The following is a 21,349-nucleotide window of genomic DNA, read 5'->3' as shown; positions in this document are numbered from 1 at the left end:
TTTTCAAGAAATTGCTGTATCTATAAAACATTTAAAAAATCGAGAGAGAGAGAGAGAGTTCAATATTTTGATATCACCTTTTAATGAATTGCTGCACGAGGTCTTGATTACAAATAAAAAAAAAACGTTTTATTCCTTCTTTAATTAAAATCTGTTATATTAAACTAATCAGAATCATAGTCGATTTGAGATGATCATTTATATCCTAATATATTTAAACCAAAAGACATTTGCTTACAGTTCGTTTTTTATTGCTTATTAAATAAACTTGAACAATTGAAAAAAATAAACAAACAACAGGACAATAAACTCCCTGTTATCATCAATTTCAAATTTTTTGTTTTCTACAAAGTTACAGCTTTTGGGGGAAATTTATTATTTAAATTTAAATATTCGGGGTTATCGAAGAAAAATAGCTTTTTTGTGTGAAATTGTTTCCCTATAAAATAATAACAACAATTATTGATGTTATTTTGTGCGGTGTGTGTGTTTCGCATCGCTGCTGTATTCTTATTCATGTTATCTGCATAATCACAAATAAACATGGAAATTTCCGAGTATTTGGCTTTATATAACCAATTCATAAAAAACGGTGTTTATTTGAAGTTTTTTTCCGAGTTCCAAACCCCTAGGTTACAGCTATCAGTAATCATTGATAACAAAATATAAATTGGAAGCATAAGAAACCTATTACTAGACAACATTTTAATTTTTAACAAAAACAGTTAACTTTGGAACTCTATCGTTGAAAACTACAGAAACCAAAAATGGGAAAAAAGTGTATTGTGAAAGATTTTCTTGAATTTGCCATTATTAAAAATCAAACTATAAAGATATAATCCAAATTCGAAAAATAAAATCATTGGTAGAATTGGCTCTATATTTCCCCATTGCATCCATCATACGAACATGTTTCACAGGTTTCTGTCTTTACATACGATGGTGTGTTATCATTCATGCAGTCGTTTTTGGAAGCACTTTCCTTTTCGAAGTAGCACGAACGAGAGACAATAGTAATTTCGTTGACTACAATTTCAGTAAAAGCAAAAAAAGCTAACTTCAATAATATTAGGCAAAAGAAAAGAAAGTTGATTTACCAAGTTGTGTCATTTTTCTGCATACTGATTTTTGATTCGATCCAGCCGGAGTTGGACAGTTCACAAAAGCCCATCCTGTAAAAAAAAACAGTTTTTAGTGGTAAAATTACGTTATGAAGAAATGGTGGCCGAACGTTTTTGTTCTGGTGTAACGGCATTCGCATCGAACGGATCATTACAAAATTTCCCATTTTTGCCACTTGACTGGCATCTCCAACATTTGAGAGCGCACGCTACAGAAATGTTTAATAAATTCACGTTTTAGTTGTTTTCACAGGTTAATATAAAGGTTTTCAATTAATTTTAATTACTTTATTCACTTACTTTCTTCAAATGAAAGAATGACTAAGGCTATAAAAGCCACAGCTGATAGATACTTTCCGAATGCCATTTCAGAGAATGAAATAATGTAATTGCTGAAAAAATTCCACGACAACTGATACATTTTACACGTCTACTCTATCCTTTTAAATGACCAAATTTGTATACAATTATTTTTTGTATAATTAATCGCCTATCAATTTAACACAGAAGCTGTATTGCAGTTGCTATGGATTTGTATGCATTTTGTAAACAATAACCACAAACAAAATATTCTGAAAAAAGATATGCTTATCGTAAGCGTTTATTTATTATTTTTGCTTGAAATGCGATCATTCATTTCAAGTTCCTTAAATAAATAAAATGTCTTACATCCGTAAGATGAACTTTTCCGCACTGTGATCCACAACATGCATTCATTACGTATCTTTTACCGTAAATATAAATTCATGAGAAAACTGAATCTGATATAAGTTTTGCGATACAAATAATTTTTGAACGACTTTTCAATGCCTGTATGATATCGTAATCATGTGAAAATTTACAGATGTTATCTTTTTCACAAAAAGCTAACATTCTGAAAGTTTGAAGAAATTTCAATACAATTGAGTTTTCATACAAAATTTTCGTTTTTGAGCAAAAAATCCAAAATTTTGTATGGGAGGTACCCCTAATTTGCATTTAAATCTCTTCAAAATCTCGAAATGTTATTTTTGAGTGAAAAAAATAAGCTGTGCAAAGTTTCAGCTCATTACGATATGATACAGGCATGGTTTTCATACAAAAATCAAAATTTTTTGAAATTTTTATATGAAAATAGTGTCGAAAATCATTTTTATCGCAAAACTAACGTCATATTCGGTTTTCTCGTATCCAAAACCCCCCATTACATATTTTTGAGTATTTAAGAATACATAAAATATCACTTTTGGAAGAAAATTTGAATTTTTCCTATGGATGGCCATGGGCATCACACCAGACATGACACGTCACTCTATAAACCAAAGTCGCTCAAAATCTAATGGTTTCAATTCCTCGGCACCCCCCAATCATCCTGTGAAGTCAGATTTTGAATTAATTTTCTTGTTTGAAAGTTATCGTGTTAACAAATTTTTGCGTACAGGGTACAGGGTACCACGCACATACATTCGGACATCGAAAAATTGACTGATTCGTGTTCCCTGGCTCCGTGGTAAAACACCCAGAAAACATGTTTTTTGAGGGTGTTAATTTTTCGACCGATTCCAATACTTTACCTTAAGCACTGGGTGTGTGCGGAAAAGTAATAATGATAGCGATTCAAGGCAATGTCAATAATCTTCAACTCATTTATTTATAAATTTATTTAAAAAAGCATCATGTGGATGAAGCGAGTGCTGTCTGTACTGATTCTTCACTCACATAATAATTATGCCGTATAAACATAACCTATAAATAACATGGGCCTACTTTAAGCCTAATAATCTCATACCCACAAGAATACTTAATATAACTCCGATGTAAATCAATTTTCAAAAAAAAAATATCTTATTTTCTATAATTTAATCCACAACAATTGAAATTCCGTGAAAAAATTATTATTACTCGGATTAATGAGTACATATTCAAATATATATGTTTCAAATAATGTCTGCAACATTTGCACGCGAAAACCCATTTCTCACGAAAAAGCTCAGAAAATGTTTCAGTTGACGACTATAACTTGTAGCATCAGTTTCAATGCCATATTCATAAAAATTTCCAACGTGCCACGTGCATTTACTAGAAAAAATTTCACATAGTTCTTGTTACTATTTCATTAATGTGAAAATGATTACACATAATGAAAAGTGTCTAGTACTGTGAAAGATGTAATTAAAAAAATTCATATATCAACTTGTGTCTGGAGGAAAAATTATAACGAGGGATTGTATACGACTTAAATATCAATTCTATGTAATGCTTTGTTGTCGCCTCTATGAAAATATTCCAATTTTTTAAGTGCATTTATTCCACTTCAGAACAGGCATGTTTCCTCTGTTCATTTATAATAAAAAAAATGTTGATTTAATTAGCTCAACAAAGCACATTGCTTTCATCATAAGTTCTTCTTCAGTTTTAGTGTAACTTGTAAAAAGATATTACTTTATGTATTATAAACGTGTCACGTACGTTTTAATAATATTTCTCTTCACATTAAGGATACTTTATTTTGTGAATGAATTGATGTATTCACATTCTTTAAATGATTATATGTATAGTATGTATAGTACATGGTTTTTTAAATTCACGCTTAAAAGTGAAATTGAGCATTCAATGGACAGTTTGCAAATCTGTGAATGGGCGGTGATTCATTGACGGGAAGGAGGCAATCAATCGAATTTGATCTGGAATAATCTGAGACACGTCAGATATTCTTACACAATTGTATAAATAAGAATTATCATCTTATCAATAAGTGAAAACTGAATGAAAAAAATCACACAAATCATGATTAGAATTTGAATAAGTAATCAATTGTTATAAATTTGAGATTAAAAAAAATGAGAGAATGTTATCAGACACCAACAAATTTCATGTTATGCTTTATTATGACAATTGTTGGGTTTTCAAAAGAAAATTTATTCTTTATGGCTTTTTCGGAGAATATGTTTCTTTTTTGTTATTGATACCCACTCCTTCATATTTGAAATAAGATTCAAAAGTGTTATAGTCAGTCTTTAAATGAAAGAGATCATGATTTTTGTTTTAAAAAAAAAACAGATCGACTCGAATCTTCAAAATCCATGTGGTCTTTGATTATCACTTTTATAATATGAAAATAATAATTTGCGTTACAATTAAATTTGTGCAAATTTGCATTCAATTAGCTCCATTTTGTTTATTCCACTGTTGACTGATTGAACAAACGAAATGAAATCGAAACAAAGACTAATGGTTGATTATTTGCTAAATAGTGTACTTCTTCACGAATGCTCTAATTATTGCTAATGATGAGCTAATCGAAAGAGAAACCAACAAAATGGAAATTAGCTATGTCGACAAACGGTAATTCGTGTAATAAATTTTTACAAGCGTGAAAGTACCCGCAACTAAATTGTGGTGAAAGAAAAAGTGAAGAAAAAAATCAATAGAACAATTGTGTATCTTTCTAATTGAGTGCTATTAATTACACCGATCCAATAAAATAGTTGAACTTTTGAATATGAATATGCATGACCGTTGTCTCGTGCCTTCAACAATGTGGACATTGTGTGGTGTGTGTGTGTGTGTGTGATCCATCAAACTATCTGGTTTGAATGTGCAAGGTGTGGCCAAGGCATTGTTTCGTCTGTCATATAATCATTTCTGTGGAAAGTTCATTGCGGCGGCTCTTGTTTTTCTTCCCTTGAATTTTATTTATTTCATTTGCATTACGCCGTAACAAATGATCGAAATAACCCAATTTTAATGCGCTGACACTAATTTATGTGCGTTAGATTATGCACAACGAAAAAAAAAATGACATTGAACTATATCACATTGTAAATCCACAGGACATGTCTATCTTGTGGTCACAATTGTTTTGATAACTTTAAGTATATCGCCGAATTCATATTTATCAAAATTGTTTATTCCGTTTGCATTCTTGAAATGAAATTTTTTTTTATTATTAATTCGATATAATGTTAGAAGAATGACAAAATGACAGCATGTTTGCGTCCAAATAAATTGCCGGTAAATTAAAAAAGTTCTCTATAGATTGCAGTTTTCACTTCATTTGAAATTAATCGTTTTCAAAGTCATTCTCAACTGCAATAGAAAACTTGCAAAGCAATTGATATGCTGATCGCAATGTGTATTGCTGAACTTCAGAAAGTAGAGACGCACAGCGAAAGCGCTGTGTGCAAAGTGGATAAAGAAAATTTGTGTATCATTTTGTTCTGCGCGTTGCTCGCATCACATTGTGGAGTATAGAGTGTGCGGATAACGAACCGTAGACAGCATAATTTCAGTTCAATTTGTGTGTTTGCCTTGAACGGACGGCTTTAGTTTGCTGACCAATTTTATTCAACTAGAGGCGCGAAAGTTAAACAACATTATTCAAACAACTGTTGATTCAGTCGTGTGAATTTATTTTAAGTTCAACATTTTCAATCTTTGCAAGGTGAAAAGAATTTGTGATCAGCTACAAAGGATGAATAAATTGTGGTGAAACTGATTTCAGTATGTGTCCTGTAAACATTGATCAAAACTGATGTTCATCTCATAAAATAAAAAGTGACCAAGTGAAAAAGAAGATAGAAAAAACTCCGGATCGTACAAACATTGAACACTAGAATGGAAATGCGTCATAGACATACTTATACTTATACGTCATTAATCATAAACTTCAATTGAGACAAGGTTTTTTTTGCCATTCTTCTGTATGATTGCACAAATAAAAATATTTGATAAAAATAGAGCGTAATCATATCTTGACAAGCGTAAAAATTTGTTGGGATTTATGTGCACAAGTGAAAATTGTACAATTTAATTTGAAGAGATGCAACGACTGCGTTCACAATGCGCTCAGTTCATATAGAAAAATCAATGGATTTAAGTTTGTAACCACGAAACAAGCAAAAAAAAAGCGCGCATTAACCACTGTGAATCGTTTGGTGAATTCTATTGTGTATTTCAATAGCATTCATTAATTTTATTGACTTCATACATTTTTCAATTGTTACACCAAGCAAACGCTCTGTCTTTTTTTCTGTCACTTGTTAGACACGGATTTTTATTCGAGTGAGTAAATATGTTATTGAATGTGATCATTTTTTCACTCTTTTCACAAGACATTTGACCATTTAAACCCTAATCTGCCACATATATTCTATTCACATTTAATCAAGAATAAATTGAATAATTACACCTGCACAATATTCAGCAATTGCATCACTCTCTCACACAACCAGAGAATTGTATGGCTGATTTGAGATTAAAACATGTGACCACACTTCATTTCATCAGCACATGAAAAACATTTTTTTTTCGTATTGGAGGACACTTCGCCGTAGAATAAACTGACTTTCTCTTGAAGCAGCACATATGTGAAGATGAAAAAGAGAGAAATGCTCATCTTTATTTGCCTTTAATCCATTTATTTGTCCAATAAAAATAGAAAAACTTTTGGATTATGTTTAGTTTTCGTGTATGCTTGAGATTGAACTAGATTTTCTCAAATTAAAGTAAACATTCGGAGCCGAAAGCTGGTTACACATGTATTCGCTTGATTCGGACGAGCCAAGTTTTTGTCAAATGGGCACGCTTTTATTCACAAACGAATAGATGAATTATTATAATGGCAGCCTTTATTCATAAATTACGATGAGAGTCAATGAGAGAAGCAAACGAAATGTAAACGCGAACAAATAAGTCTCTCGCGAGTATGTGTATGGTGCTCAGTGGTGGGATCCATATTATTACAAATTATATTGTGTCTTTTTTTCATTTCGATAATTGAATTACTAATATTTGTTTATTTTTATTTGCATCAAGTATTTTTGCATGCCATTTTGCAATGCAGTTTTTTCAGTTGTTGTTTATCAATATTTGGTGCTAAAAAGCGGTGAAGAATGAATGCTTTTTTTCTCTCGAAGAATGAGACTCATTCAAAGAGTTAAATTTCAATGATTTTGTTTTACTGATGCGTAAAATACCTATTGTCTTGTACGAACCGTGTACAAATGTTAGTCGTTCTTTAAAATTCGTCCGACAATGTCAAGTTTGTAAATTAAAATTTAATTTGTCAAATCAGATTTGAGATCAAATGATTTGAAAAATCGACAAATCACTCTGAAAATCATTATTTGAAATGATGCATCCAAATTAAATAAGTAATTTGATTGGAAGTGAGAACAAATAAATAGGTGAAAACAAATCAAATGGTATATTTGATTTGATCTCTGCTTCTCAAATCAATTGATCTCATTTTTTATTTGAAATCCACCCTTAGAAATTATTGATTGGAAGTCAAGCGTAAAACAAAGAAATGTCTATTTTTATGAAACGAATAAAATTTTGCGTTCAAATCTCTTTATCTTCACATGAACTTTCACACAAAAGTTCAGCCTGTCAATAAAAAATGTAATGAAATATTAAAATCACAAAAACTGGCATAAAATACGGAAATTTTCCAAGTTTTACTCAATTACAAATAATAAATTGCTTATAAAAATATACACCGCCTTGTATAGTATAATCAGTTATCGCATCTCATTTGGACCTGAATGTATGATTTTTGCACATTTTCCCCATTCAATGATTCGTTACAGTATTGAAACGAGCAAAGTAACATTTATTAGTGATGACAGCTATGATTTTTGTCATTGTCGTTATCATTTAGATCAACCCACATTATTATATATTTTTTTTCTCTTTTCATAATTGTTGTCATTATCATCGCAGCTGTCGTCGTCATACACGCATATATAGTCCTAGTCACAACCACGTTTGCACAATAGAAGCGTGATAAAAAAACGACTCCCTTGTATCATGTTCATTGTGTTTCCCTCGCATAGAGACGACTATCTCTATATGCTTTTTTCAAACTTTGACTGTAAAAAGAAATCAATTGACTCTCGCGCTTACCATTGGTTATTTGACAAAAAAAAATGACCGAACGCCGCATAATTAGTAATGTCTCTCGAATTACGACACATCTCATATAGGAATTGCGTTGAAAAATTGGACATTCACCATATTCAAGACCCACGAGACCTACAAATCTCGAATTAACAGTCGCTATCTGATATTTGCTCATAATTATTTGTCTAGGATTAACATATTCATCACATTTACAACAAAATCATGTTAAAAGAAGAAGAAGCGATTATTTTTAGATTGAAGTATGAGTTGTTGGATCTAATAAAAATTAATCGATGTTTATTGATAGGACAAGAAGTTTTGTGTTGTGTGTAAAAAGCGGATCAATTAAAATGTGGAACGGAAAATGTAATCTAGCAAAAGGAACCCCGTCGGGCCCAATACAAAATCAGAACAACTTAAACATACGAAATGGTTCGACAAACGATACATGTTCATTGAGATCCGTTAGCTCAGAGGATATTTCAACGAGCGATTTACCATCGACATGCTGTAGTTCAAACGCAACAAATCCAGCGATAAAAAGTGGAAGACGGTTCCAGTTGCTACAGGTCAGTTTTCAATGTTGATATGCACGTTATATTGCAGGGTAAAGGGAACGAATCATTTTTTTCGCACATCCCATGGGAAAAAGTTTTCGTTTTTTTTCAAGTTGAGTTCCAAAATTGAATAAAAATGATATCAAATCTTCGCAGATTAAATCATTGATAGAAGTGGATAATAAGTGTTATCAGATGTTTGCCAATGGTCTTTAGTTTCTCGATACAATTTCGAAAATGCGCGTTTATTTTGCAAAGTTATCGAAAATATCATTTAATGTGTGAAGAATCTGTATTCAATACAGAGCTCAAGAAGCATGTGATAACTTTGGAGACGCATGAAATATGTGACAGATTGGCCGTGATGGGGGAATTATGTTTGTTCTCTAGATTTGGATTTTAGTGGGGCCGTTATCACTGTCAAAATTGTGCCGAAGCCAATCAAAACTTGTTCCTTCTCGAATGGAAATGTGTACACTTTACTTGGTTAACATTAACCCCCATTAGAATCATATGATTTTGATGTATCAAATACCGAATACGTTGCGTTGGTTGTCATGGATAGCAGACTTTTGATGAGTGCGTTTAAGCGAATTTTCTTCATTCATTCCTTTCATCGACAAAGTTAATCTTTTTTATTTGTTTTTATGTTATTTGCACCATTTCATGGTGGCCAAATCCAATTTGAAACGCAACATCAAGAAAAATGTTTTTTAAGTGTCTTAAATCGTATCGATTTTCTGCAACTTATTCGGATCATAGTACGGCGGTTCGGAGACACACAAATGTTTCTTTTAAACGATGATTGACTGTTCTATCGGAACAATGGTCTGTATTCATTTCGTTTAGTCTGAAGATTTAATTGGAAGATATAAAGCCGTTTATTGCAATCGACCGGAATCTATTCGGCAATAATTCACCGTAAGTGCGTTGTAGAGAGAAACTATCGAGATTAGCATTTGCAGTTAGTGTGCTCTAATTGTCTTATTGAATTTATGGAAGACGGCAGCTGTATGTATACTAATTTTTATTCTTCTGTTTTTCTTTTTCATGCCATAGATGATAATATTGCCTTTTATCCCAATACTGGCTCTGATTATACAAACATCCTATTCATTAAACGAATTATTAAAATCTCAAATAGACAGTTCAGACACAGAAACACAGGTAAGTCAAATATTTCACTTCATTTTCAATGCATGCGAAGGGCGAACAGAGAGCGATTACTTTGTTTGTCATTTTCATAATTTATCGCCAATGAAAAGAGAGAAAAAAAAAAACAGCACAAGATTTATCGAATGGAAACACTCGTATTTCACTCACTCGTACGAAGGAAGGGTCGGCAGTGAAAAAAGCAATTTGCACATAATATTGGTCATTGTGTTTACAAAACCTTGTGTATGTATATGTGTTTACACTGTTGACTTGTTGATATCGTAAAAGAAACCAAAGCCGGAAAATTGCTATAGAATTAGTTTAATCAAAATTTATATAGCATGAACGTGCTTTTTCACACAAATGTCGTAACAATTTCCGTGCACTTGTCTCTGGCGTTCTCTTTTGTCGACTGCATCAGAATGCACATTATTAACAAGTTGGCGACTTGGACTCACTTTTCACCTCTCGCGCGCCCCCTTTTCTCTTATATTTCTTCAAAATATAAATGAGCGTTTATTTCCAAGTGGATTTCCTTTGCTGATTTGTCTGTTCTTCCATAAAATCAATATTTTGCTGTCAATATATTAAACGGTTTAGTGCACAGTGTGCATCGTCTGCATTTTGTTTGCTTCGATGTGTTTAGTAATTTTCCGAAATAAACATTCATCGAAGGAAATAGCTCTGGCGGATAAAACTCGACCATAAATTAGTTGTCAAGACGCTTAGTACTTGGGAGATAAGCGTTCCGACTGTGACTCAATCGCAAGGGGAAAAGTACTAAATACATCTAATACCAGTAATACGATCTAGTACAATAAAAATACCGAAAAATACCATGTAATACACTTTAGTACTACACATTTTTAGAGTATTCACAAGCGATCTGATATTCATCTGTGTGAAAGAAAAATAATTTGAAAACAATATTTTTGTATCACTCTTGCTTACAATTTTAATATTACAAAATATTAATTTAACAAAATAACTGAATCAATGTCATAAACGCACAAGATTTTATATATATTTCTTCAAAACACAAGATTTGTTAGCTTTGACATGTAAAAATCTAACCTAACTTCGGTCCAATATATTTTTTCATCTTCTGATTTGTGTAGAGATTTTGTTTAAATATGAAATTGTGTCAGCTTCTTAGAACACTTTTCAAAAATGTAAAAATATTTAACAAAATCAACAAAAATGTGTGCTTTGAATTTTAATTATTTCGGTTTGCATGTGTCTCGTTTCTCTCAGTCAGTGCTCTAAAAATTCCTCATTACTAAATCGTATTACTTGGTATTTTTCGGTATTTTTATTGTACTAGATCGTATTACTGGTATTAGACGTATTTAGTACTTTCCCCCTTGCTCAATCGTTTCAAAAAGAAAAGTTCGAATCTTATGAAAGTATTGCGATGTCGTGAATTTATTTCGATAAATTGAATGTCCTGTTTTTCATCATTACACATGCTGCTCAAGCACTGTTATACACTCTCGCTTCAATTGCTATTCAATGTGAATTATCTGAAATGCAAGACATAAATCTTAATAGTGGTACCAACAGGTTGTTTAAATCCAATCATTGAAAACAACTTGTTGCAACAACATCTCTTCCACATTTTCAATTCCATCATTCATTTTATCATATAGACTCAGTCTGATGAATGAAATTACATGTTCGCGCAAAACTGCACCGCTTTCATATTATTATAATACGGATGAATTTATTGAAGTGGAATTATGGTTTTGATTAAGTGTGCGCGTGAAAAGAGGGATTAATAATTGAGAATGGATAATCTCAATGGAAAAATGCTAATTCTAATAAATTTTTTCAAATGGATCTCATACACACTCTACTTTATCAACATTCGTTATGTAACGTCCATCATAAATAGGTTACGCTAGCAACTGGATTGGGAAAAGTGGTAACGCAAATTCAACTAGAACGTTCTGAAGTGGCCTTTTTTATTTTCACAAACGGAAGTACATTAAGGTTAGTACACGTACACATCAACTGCATCAACTTTTCTCCAAACAATTTCAATTAAAATCGATATGCTAACAATTTTCTCACATCAAATTTCTGTCATTCAAACCAGATCAAATTTATCGTCACGATTCGCCGTAACCAATGAAGCTTTGAACAATTTACCGGAATTTCCTGATCTAGTTGTGCCCATATTTATCGATGACGTTTTAAATAAACAACAAAATCTGAATCGAACGGAGTTTTTGCGACAGCTTGAGGATTTTCGGTAAGTATGCACAGCACATACATCCATTTATCAATGCAATTCTAAATCAAACATATTGTGTACGCTTCATTTGAAGTCAATATGGTGTGAGTGTGTTTGTCTGCATTTTTAATATGTATGCACACGTTCATTGCATATTCATAATGGAAAAAAAAAAATTAAATTAAAAACTGCACAACGTATCCGTTTGACACATGACCGAGTGCATCAACAGCTTAAATAGAGAATTTTCCATTCGCACAATGAATAAAAATCAAATTAACGGCTAGTCGTAGCGCGTCAAACAAATATTTATATGATTTGAATATCACGTGTGATGATGTGATTAAAACGCAATGTTTTGACTTTTATTCAGTTTTATGTATTCAACGAAGTGGAGAAAAAAGGAATTAGAGGGAAAAATTCTAAACGCATATTTCGCAACACGGATAAATTGAAAGGAAATTATGATAAAAGTATATGCAACATTGCATTTAAATGAATTAAATTCAGTGTTTTGCCATTGCATTGTCACAACAACGTGATACATCCAATGCACCATACAATCCAGAAGCATTCGCCTATTCAATGAAACACTGGCTTCAATAGAACACTGTTGAACTCATTTTGCATTTTAATGCAGCACGTTACAAAGAAAAACTTTTTAAAAATAACAACAAATCTTTATTCAAAGTGTTTTTAGGTGTGTGAAATATTGTTGAAACACTTTCGACGCAAAAGTGCATGATGAAAATCACGTCCGCGTGAACATTTTATTTGCTTTTTTCAAATAATGCAGACAAAATCGCAATTCTCGTTCAATTTACTAAACTTATACAAGAAGCCTAGAAGCTAGGGGTTCTTTTTATGTCAACAAGCCGATGAAAAATGAGCGCAAGAGACATTATAATCGAATTGATAATTACCCCTTGATTCAACTACAACAGACTAAAAAAATCTTTGGGCATTTAAACTTTGAGACGTACATCACACTCAATGTTTACTTATCATTTACTGAAGAACAGCCAACTGATGAAATCGGCCCTTAAAATGAAATGATGAACGATTTTCATCGACACCGCTTTGGGTATCGCTCAAAATAAGCCGCAAATAAATATTGCGATTTTATTAAGAATCATGAAAGTAGGCGGAAAGAATAACATCAACTACGTTCCATGCGCGTCCATTTATTAATATTACTTAAGATGCTGGCCGAAAAGGGAACCAAAGATATTAGAGTTGAATTAAAATTACGATTTGATGTTGCTATCGACTTTTCAATGAATAAAATTTGATTTGGAACAGGCCTTATGTCTAGTCACCATGATAGGCCTTAAAAGAATAATAATAAGTGGCAAAGCGTGATACTATGCGTTTGAGTAATTAATAAAAATTATGAAATTCAGTTATTTATGAGAAGACTATTAAATTTTCAGCACTTTAATTGTGACTCAAAGTGATTTCCAAATTACTTTTTCCATTGTGGATACAATTCGATTCATTAAAATTGCTGTCTATATTGACGAGGCATTGGCGCACACTGAATGAACAGTTTCTGCTTTTAATATTTGCAAGTTGCTTACTAATTTCTCTTGAATATCAGCAACTGGTCAATCGGCTCAAGACTTTTGCTCCGACATTGACACTCACCGAATAAGTGCTTCGTTGCCGGTTAATAAAATTCAAATAACGTATTGTTGGTGCTCAAGCTAATAGACATTTTAAGATACGGGCTCAGACAAACTGGATAATATGTATATAGTGGATGTAAAAATACGTGAGGCTTGCCTTGTCTCCTTGTCAAAAAATAACATTTTATTATTCATTGTGTTTATAGGCATAATAAAGAATAGAAGCGAAAGTAACCTCTAATCGCAATATTTATGTGCTTTTCATTCTTTTTCAAATATGTTGTAAAGCATTTTTGATAAGTATGCATTTTAAGTTGTGAATCATAAACCGAATGAGAGGGAGAGAAACCTCTTAAAACTAATGCGATTTTTATTTTCAGCATTAGCAATTTTGTGTTTCACATATGTCGATTTTGGTTCGATCAAATATCACATTATTAGATTTATAAAACATTGTAATAAATCGTATATGCGGCCATTTTTTATGCCATAAGGTGAATGAAACATGGAGGTGAATTGAAAAACGTTGCCATTTTTTGGAGAAAAATTACGATCTTGTGAAATATATACAATAATGGATTTCTTCATGTCCAAGAGTATTGTGGTTCTCGTAACAATGGAAAACCAACCGGAATTTCATGTGTAACTCAATTGGAAAATTCAATGAAATTGAGGATGCCATCATTTGTTGAAGTGCTACATCATTTTTCATTGATGCATCTCGAATCATGGACTAATGGCGATGATATAATACTCTGAATGATATTAATCTCAAGACAGTAAATATAACTTTTATCCATGTGGAAGTGAAATTCTAATTTTAAACATGGACTTTTTCGAATTGAATGTCTCTGCTTTTTCATGAGCAAATCAAGGATCTGTAGAAAAGTATACTCAAAAATATGAATAAAAACTTATTCGCTTCCCTCAATTCGTTCATATTTTATCGTGATGAAGTCGATTCGATGGACTCATTTCATGCCACCATTGATTTAAATGCACGTTTTTGCACAACATAACTTACTAAGTTAACTAGTTAAGTTACTATGTACTGGACGCACAAACTTCGATTTATAATAATAAATACTGTCACTTGTCATTATGCTTCAGAAGTGTGTATTCAATTGTTATTAAAAGAGTATAATCACATGGGCTGAAAATAGATGAAAACGGTCACAGTAAAAAAGCGGTTCCCCATGGTGATGAAAGACGGACGAGTTGTTTTTTTTTTTCGTCGGATGATTTCTCCTTGACATAATATCTATACATATATGGTCTTGTAACAGATAATCCAATTCCGAGCCGTCCGTCTATTATTTGCGATGAAAATAAAACCAATAAAAACTAAACTCTATCGTACTGTGCATAAAACTATGAAACCAACAATTCAATTAATATGAATACCAATCATCATCAATAGAAAGAATAATTGTGTTCATATTATTCCCTCATGAAGCTTCCCGTTGCTGGAAAAAGTTCAAATATTCAAATTGTTGCCAGCTAATTGGTGTTTGTGTCTCATTCCAACTAGTGTTGTATAGTATCTTCCACCAGTATATAATGTTAGTTTGTTCGTAAGAGGCATATTAATTGTAATTTACCCCGAGTGAACTAATGAGTAGTTCATATGCGGAATTGATAAGTATGTTGACTGTGAAACACCAAATGAAATATCATATCAATGCACATTCTTATTTAATCTTTCGTTGAATTCCAAGCGGTTATCCAAATGGTAAATGATGCAATTGTGTTGACTCTGACAAAGTAATGGTCTGTAATAACAAATATTGTGCGGCGAATAAAAGGCTTTACTTCACTTGCACCCAATTCATATAATTAACAGCTACCTAAATTGTTCTCATGATTAAACTTGTGCTATACATAATTTTCGTATTGGATTAATGCTGCAGTTTGTGATGCCGAAATTAAGGGATACGTATTAACTACCTAGACTTCAGAGTGAAAATAACAAGCTAAATTGACCATACCAACATTTTTCTCTCTCTTTAATTTTAAGAACATCAAAACAGGCCAATAAGATGAGAAAAAAAAGGAGTTACGCAAAGAAGAGAAAAAAATATAGTAGAATCTTTTATTTTGGATGCAAATGCTGTTTGCGATTACCCGTTTCGATTGATTTGATTTAACCCCATTGCATACGAATCGTTTTCAGCGGATGAATTTGAATGGAGTAGATATATCATGCAGACAATATATTTGAATTTTGTCATCTGGATATTTCAGCTCATCTGGATAACGTTAGGCGGTGATACGAAATGAAAACAATAGAAGTGATTGTTATAGTTTTGGTAGTATTTTTAAACCTATACAATAGAACAATCACTTCTATTGTTTTCACTCCATATCGTCGCCCAACGTTATCCAGATGAAGTGAAATATCTAGATGACAAAATCCAAATATATTGTCTGATTTCATGGAAACTCAATAGAATGCAACATTGGGACTACCTTCTTTTTTCGTATTTATAGTCTGTTTGAATAATATAAACAAAATAATGGCATATTTAGTCTCGCAATAAAATGTGTGTATTATGTATGATAAGTGAAACAATAATAATTTTTGTGTTGAAGTTAATTGTGGAGATTTTGTGTTTTCGATTCATTTATTTTTATTGATCTATAAAAAAAGGTCTTGAAATTTGTCTTTTGAATCAAACAATGTATTTATTTGTGGGATTCTTTTTTATCGTTCAATTCAGAATTCATTGAATGAACCATAATAATCGATATCGGAATGTTTGAAGATGTTGCGATAAGTTTTACGTCTCTGAATTCAATGAATATAGTATATGTAAATATATGCATAAATATAAAGAATATCGTAAATTACGAGCGCGCACCAACCCACAATGGTATGTGTGTGTTTATATTTAAATTACTGTCGCATTTCATTTTGGGAGTGAATCCATAAAATTTAATGGCATTCTCACCAATTTATTATCGAAACATGCCGAAAGTAAACAGAATCAATGGCTGAACTATTGTATTTAATTACAATTTCAATTAAATTGGCAGTGATTCGTAGAGTGTGACGCATTATCTGTTGTTGACCCCATCAGGCATGGTTAAAATAAACACCTGCTACGATGGCATATTTTCACACCACATGTCTGCGCAAGAAATAGATTGCCGATGATTGTCTCAAGGATGTACCAAGAGATGGAAAGTGGTACATTGACATGGCCAAAAATAAAAAAATTGAAAACATCGCATTGTATTTATTCTCAGTGAATGTAATGGTCCTTCCCAAAAGTTCAGAAAATTTCACTTTCCTTAATGTTCCAATCAGCGCGCAATCATGCGCCAACGAAGCATGACCAAATCAAAATAAAAGAGAACTTTTGAGTGAAAGACTTTCAAGTAGACATAAAATAATCACTCGGGATGTTATGAATCACTGTAAATTGACATCATAATAATATTCAATAACGTTAAGCAAATAAATAAACACCATTTTCTGTTTGTGTATGGAATGGTCACATCGATTGAAAATCAATCAACAAAGAGCGTCATTTTGGGGATGAAATAATTCCAATAGATTGTTCGATTATTTTTTCTATTCTGATTTATTTATTTGATTTTTTTCCCGCAGACGTTTTTTTTTTCGTCAAAAGCAGACAAGCCGATTGATAAAATTGTGTGTGCTTTAGATAAAAATGAAATAAGCTTTTGTGTAATTTTGTGTATTTAGATCGAAAATTCATTCGGAAGAGAGTAGTATGGCTGATGTGATGCAATGGTATAATACAGTGAATGCCGCTCTTCTCGACCATTTGACCAATCAAATCAAAGAAACAGACAATAGCGGTGTTTGGAGGTACTTCAATGTTAAATTAAAATCATTTTTATATTGTTCATATCACATTGTTTTCCGTTGTTTTCATTCTATAATCAATAGGCATTTGGTAGGTTTTAAGAATATTTTGCGGAGTATTGAGTGTTATGGTATAGCATCGGTGCATGGTATCAATTATTTCGGGCGTGGATTATTAAGTTCGGATAAATACGTTGACTACATAAGACATGATATGTTGGGCAAAGATTTATTGAACACAACAATAAACTACGTGCCAGACATCAAACCAGTTTACAAGCGATTGGCTTCTATGCCTGGATACGGGAGTCTTCGTAATTCGTAGGTGTTATTTTTGAATTTTTGTCTGAGGGTTGATACTCCACATTTACCGATAATCCTGTTAATTTGTTTACAAAAAAAAACAGAAGCAACCTGATTGTTAAAAATCAAAAGCGAGTTTCCAGCGTGGAGGAGGCAATCACATATTTTGATTTAATGGCCAGTTACTTGGATGAGCTGCGAAAAATTCAAAATTTTGTCCGCGAAAAGATTGGGTATTCATTATCATTCTTGGTTTATTATTATTATTCTTGCAATACTCTTAAGGAGACAAAGTGGTGGCGCAACCACTCAAGTGAAATCGAATTTGTCTGGAAAATTTTAAAATTGGTTTTGTTTTCAGATTCGACGTCAATACCAATATAAATAAAGCCAAATACAGTACCTACATCGGTGTCGCCATTTTGGTGATTGTATTAGTGGTTTCGCCCGTCATCATATTTTTAGTACGAAATGCAACCAACACGATTCAGGTGGGCTCAATTTCATTCGCTATTTTGTTGCTTGTCGCTGTTTCGATACACGTGATTGCTCTTAATAAAATTTATGTGCCCATTTTGCTCTCATGTTAGATTTATGCGTGTAATTTGTCGGAAAAAGCGAAAGAATTGAAACGAGAGAAACGCAAAAGTGATATGCTATTGTTTCAAATGCTACCCCCATCTGTGGCGACCCAATTAAAACAAACACAAAAAGTTCCAGCCGAATACTACGACGAGGTGACCATTTATTTTAGCGATATTGTGGGATTTACTGAAATTGCCGCCGAATGTACTCCGCTTGAGGTTTGAAATTTCAATTCAGTTTAAACATGACCGAATTATATGGCATCGTTCTGTTTCAGGTGGTTAACTTTTTGAATTCAATTTACAAAGTATTCGACGAACGAATTGAGTGCTATGATGTTTACAAGGTTGAAACAATCGGTGATTCGTACATGGTTAATATCCTTTAGTGTATTGTGTCGCAGCCAGGTGGTTATGTTTTCTTTTCTCATTTGCCAACAGGTAGCAAGTGGTTTACCGGTGAAAAATGGAAATAAGCATGTTTCGGAGATTGCAACCATGGCCTTGGACTTGCTTGATGCCGCCACATACTTTCGAATTCCCCGAAGGCATTAATATTTCTCATTTTGACTCAATTTAAATCGATATAATTGCATTTAACGCTTTCTATTTTGTACGTCTTTACTTTACTTGCAGAACAAATGAATTTCTTCAAATTAGGTGTGGAGCCCATACAGGTCCAGTAGTCGCCGGAATTGTTGGCACCAAAATGCCTCGGTATTGTTTGTTTGGAGATACTGTCAACACTGCGAGTCGGATGGAATCCACCGGAGAAGGTATGATTGCATTGTGATGTTCACGAATTGTTATTTTTAATTTCATTTTTGGTGACAGCTTTGAAAATTCACATAACGGCCGAAATGAATAACGAACTGATGAGCATTGGCGGGTTCAAGACAGAACATCGTGGATTAATCGATGTAAAAGTAAGTTTCGAAAATCACACACAGACAGACTTTTTTTCGTCATCGAAACCATACAGAAAGAAAAATTCAAACCATCGGTCACCAAATTCATTCAACGAATACAGAAAGCAATCAAATATAAAATGATTATGATTTCCATCAAAAGCTTCAAACAGGAAAAAATAACAACAACCCTTTTTTGTTGTTGTTTTTTCTTCTTCAAGCTGTTTGATTGATGAGACCCAACATTAAAATGTATATATCAAATTTTATGTTTACACACTTCAGACAGCATTGCACAGACATTCACGTGTCATCATTCACTGATTTGCTGACAGACGTTTTTTTTTGAAGTTCACTTTCATTCTGCTGAACATTCACAATTGGATCAGAATTTTGAATTGTATGCGTTCAAATGAATTGTTCGTCTGCTGTCTTGTCTTTATTATTTCGATAAAATGCATCAATGCGAGAAGAAAAAACTTGCCAAATAAACAAAATAACAAAGAAAAACCGATAATGTATGCAAATTGCGAAATGATTTTTGATGACAATGGATTTCTGTATGGAGATGATGGTTTCGCTGATAGATCAATGTTGTTAAAATAGTTCGTTCATTTTTCATCATATTGACATTGAATAATGTTGAATATTTTGATTTGTTTACCAGGGAAAAGGTTTGATGAACACATATTGGTTGACATCACAAGGGCCGATAAAAAAGCGCGAAGAAATCTCTTGGTTTTCCGACATAGAGCCAGTCTTTTTAAAGACTCTACAATTTCGCCACGAGGTCAAAACAAAGTTAAGAAAGTCCGTTAAACTCTAAGCCCCAGAGTCGTGCCGTGCAGATGTAGTAATTATATTGAACCAAAATGTGCATTGCACACCGAATGTATGGACCAGATCGTATTGCATTTTTGTTTCTGAACAGAAAAAAACGGAAACAATTTCTAAAACATGAATTTATCTAGGTGTCGTGAATTTGATATCGAAATCACAACTTTTTTTTTTCTTAAGGTGAAAATCCAAAATAAATATTTAGAATAGTGGAATATAACTCAAAACACGTGTGTTTGTCAACGTCTATAAGTTCTCACACACAAAATAATTGTATGAATAAACAATATATGTATAAATGTTTCAATGTTACAAAACATAAACGAATCAGCATTATTTACAATCTTTATTTGTATTGTTTCATTTCGTCGATCCTATGAAACAAAACTTCCAGTCAATTCAATACATTTAACCCACAAAATCAATCTTAGTCGACGACAGAAAGTACACAATACATGAAAATTATCAATGAATTTTACGATGAGATTAACTCTACAAACTCGATTTATATATTTGGGAACAAACAAACAGTGCCCACTTGTTTGACAGCATGTTTCGTGGGAAATTCAACTTTAACATTTTCCATATTATCAAAGGCACTTAACCTCATCACAATAAAGGCGATTTATTGAGTCGCCATTTCTTCGAATAACATCTGGGAATTAAAAGTTCTTTTTTGGAAAAAGATATTACTTTTTCGCACAAAACAAATGAAAAATGGCTCGATTTGGACCAAGAGCGAGGCCCATTAGGCCCATGCAACTAACCATTTGAGCAATTTCTCTTATCATCAAACTAACATCATAATAATAATTTACGATGATATCAAGATCCATACAAAACTGTGAACATCGTAATGGATCATTGATATAATTTTTCGTGTTATCCGCTCTAATTAGTTTTGTTTCTTCTTAATTTGTCTCTTCGTAAATTTGATATAGCCAATAAAATAATAATGATATTCTATATGAACTGACAAATATTGCATGTGATTTTCTTAAATTATTTTGACAAAACCAAAATATGTATGGCGTAATAAAGTAAATATACTCCAAATAAAGGAATTGCGTTTCATTCAGGCTAAAAATCTTAATTAAAGATGATATTAATAGAATAGAAAATAAAATGCATCGCGTCTGAATTGGAAAACTTTTTTTAACGCCGGCATTGTTTAATAGAAAACTTTCTATTGCGTTTCGGTCAATTTACGGCAGGTCAATTAATTCAGGATTAATATTTATACATGCATTGTTATCGCTCATCATTTCTATCATCAAACGTTCGCCATCGCATTAAAATG

The 21,349-nt window shown here is 32.4% G+C and overlaps 2 protein-coding genes across 5 annotated transcripts; one reads left to right on the top strand and one right to left on the bottom strand.

The window, feature by feature from the left end:
* Window positions 1-234: 234 nt before the first annotated feature.
* Window positions 235-1,550, bottom strand: LOC116343375. Its single transcript, XM_031771400.1, has 4 exons — window positions 1,422-1,550; window positions 1,232-1,330; window positions 1,098-1,172; window positions 235-1,026 (listed from the first exon to the last, which is right to left on the bottom strand). Exons 1-4 carry the CDS (start codon window positions 1,540-1,542, stop codon window positions 878-880), a joined length of 444 nt encoding a protein of 147 aa, XP_031627260.1. The 5' UTR covers window positions 1,543-1,550; the 3' UTR covers window positions 235-877.
* Window positions 750-20,398, top strand: LOC116343374. Of its 4 annotated transcripts, none has more exons than XM_031771397.1 (15): window positions 750-780; window positions 8,314-8,575; window positions 9,623-9,730; window positions 11,613-11,710; window positions 11,817-11,972; window positions 17,295-17,420; window positions 17,502-17,738; window positions 17,825-17,953; window positions 18,082-18,211; window positions 18,311-18,523; window positions 18,583-18,678; window positions 18,746-18,852; window positions 18,941-19,080; window positions 19,139-19,230; window positions 19,880-20,398. In XM_031771397.1, exons 2-15 carry the CDS (start codon window positions 8,357-8,359, stop codon window positions 20,036-20,038), a joined length of 2,010 nt encoding a protein of 669 aa, XP_031627257.1. In that variant the 5' UTR covers window positions 750-780; window positions 8,314-8,356; the 3' UTR covers window positions 20,039-20,398. The 4 variants fall into 4 exon arrangements, with proteins under 4 accessions (XP_031627257.1, XP_031627258.1, XP_031627256.1 ...); XM_031771398.1 differs by lacking the exon at window positions 750-780 and adding an exon at window positions 5,388-5,783; XM_031771396.1 differs by lacking the exon at window positions 750-780 and adding an exon at window positions 5,388-6,164.
* Window positions 20,399-21,349: the final 951 nt, after the last annotated feature.

This window comes from Contarinia nasturtii, unplaced genomic scaffold, assembly GCF_009176525.2.
Source record: "Contarinia nasturtii isolate CC-2019 unplaced genomic scaffold, AAFC_CNas_1.1 Cnas_scaffold_993, whole genome shotgun sequence".
NCBI lineage: Eukaryota > Metazoa > Arthropoda > Insecta > Diptera > Cecidomyiidae > Contarinia > Contarinia nasturtii.
Note: the sequence above shows the minus strand (reverse complement) of the source record. Positions and strands in the feature narration are given on the sequence as shown.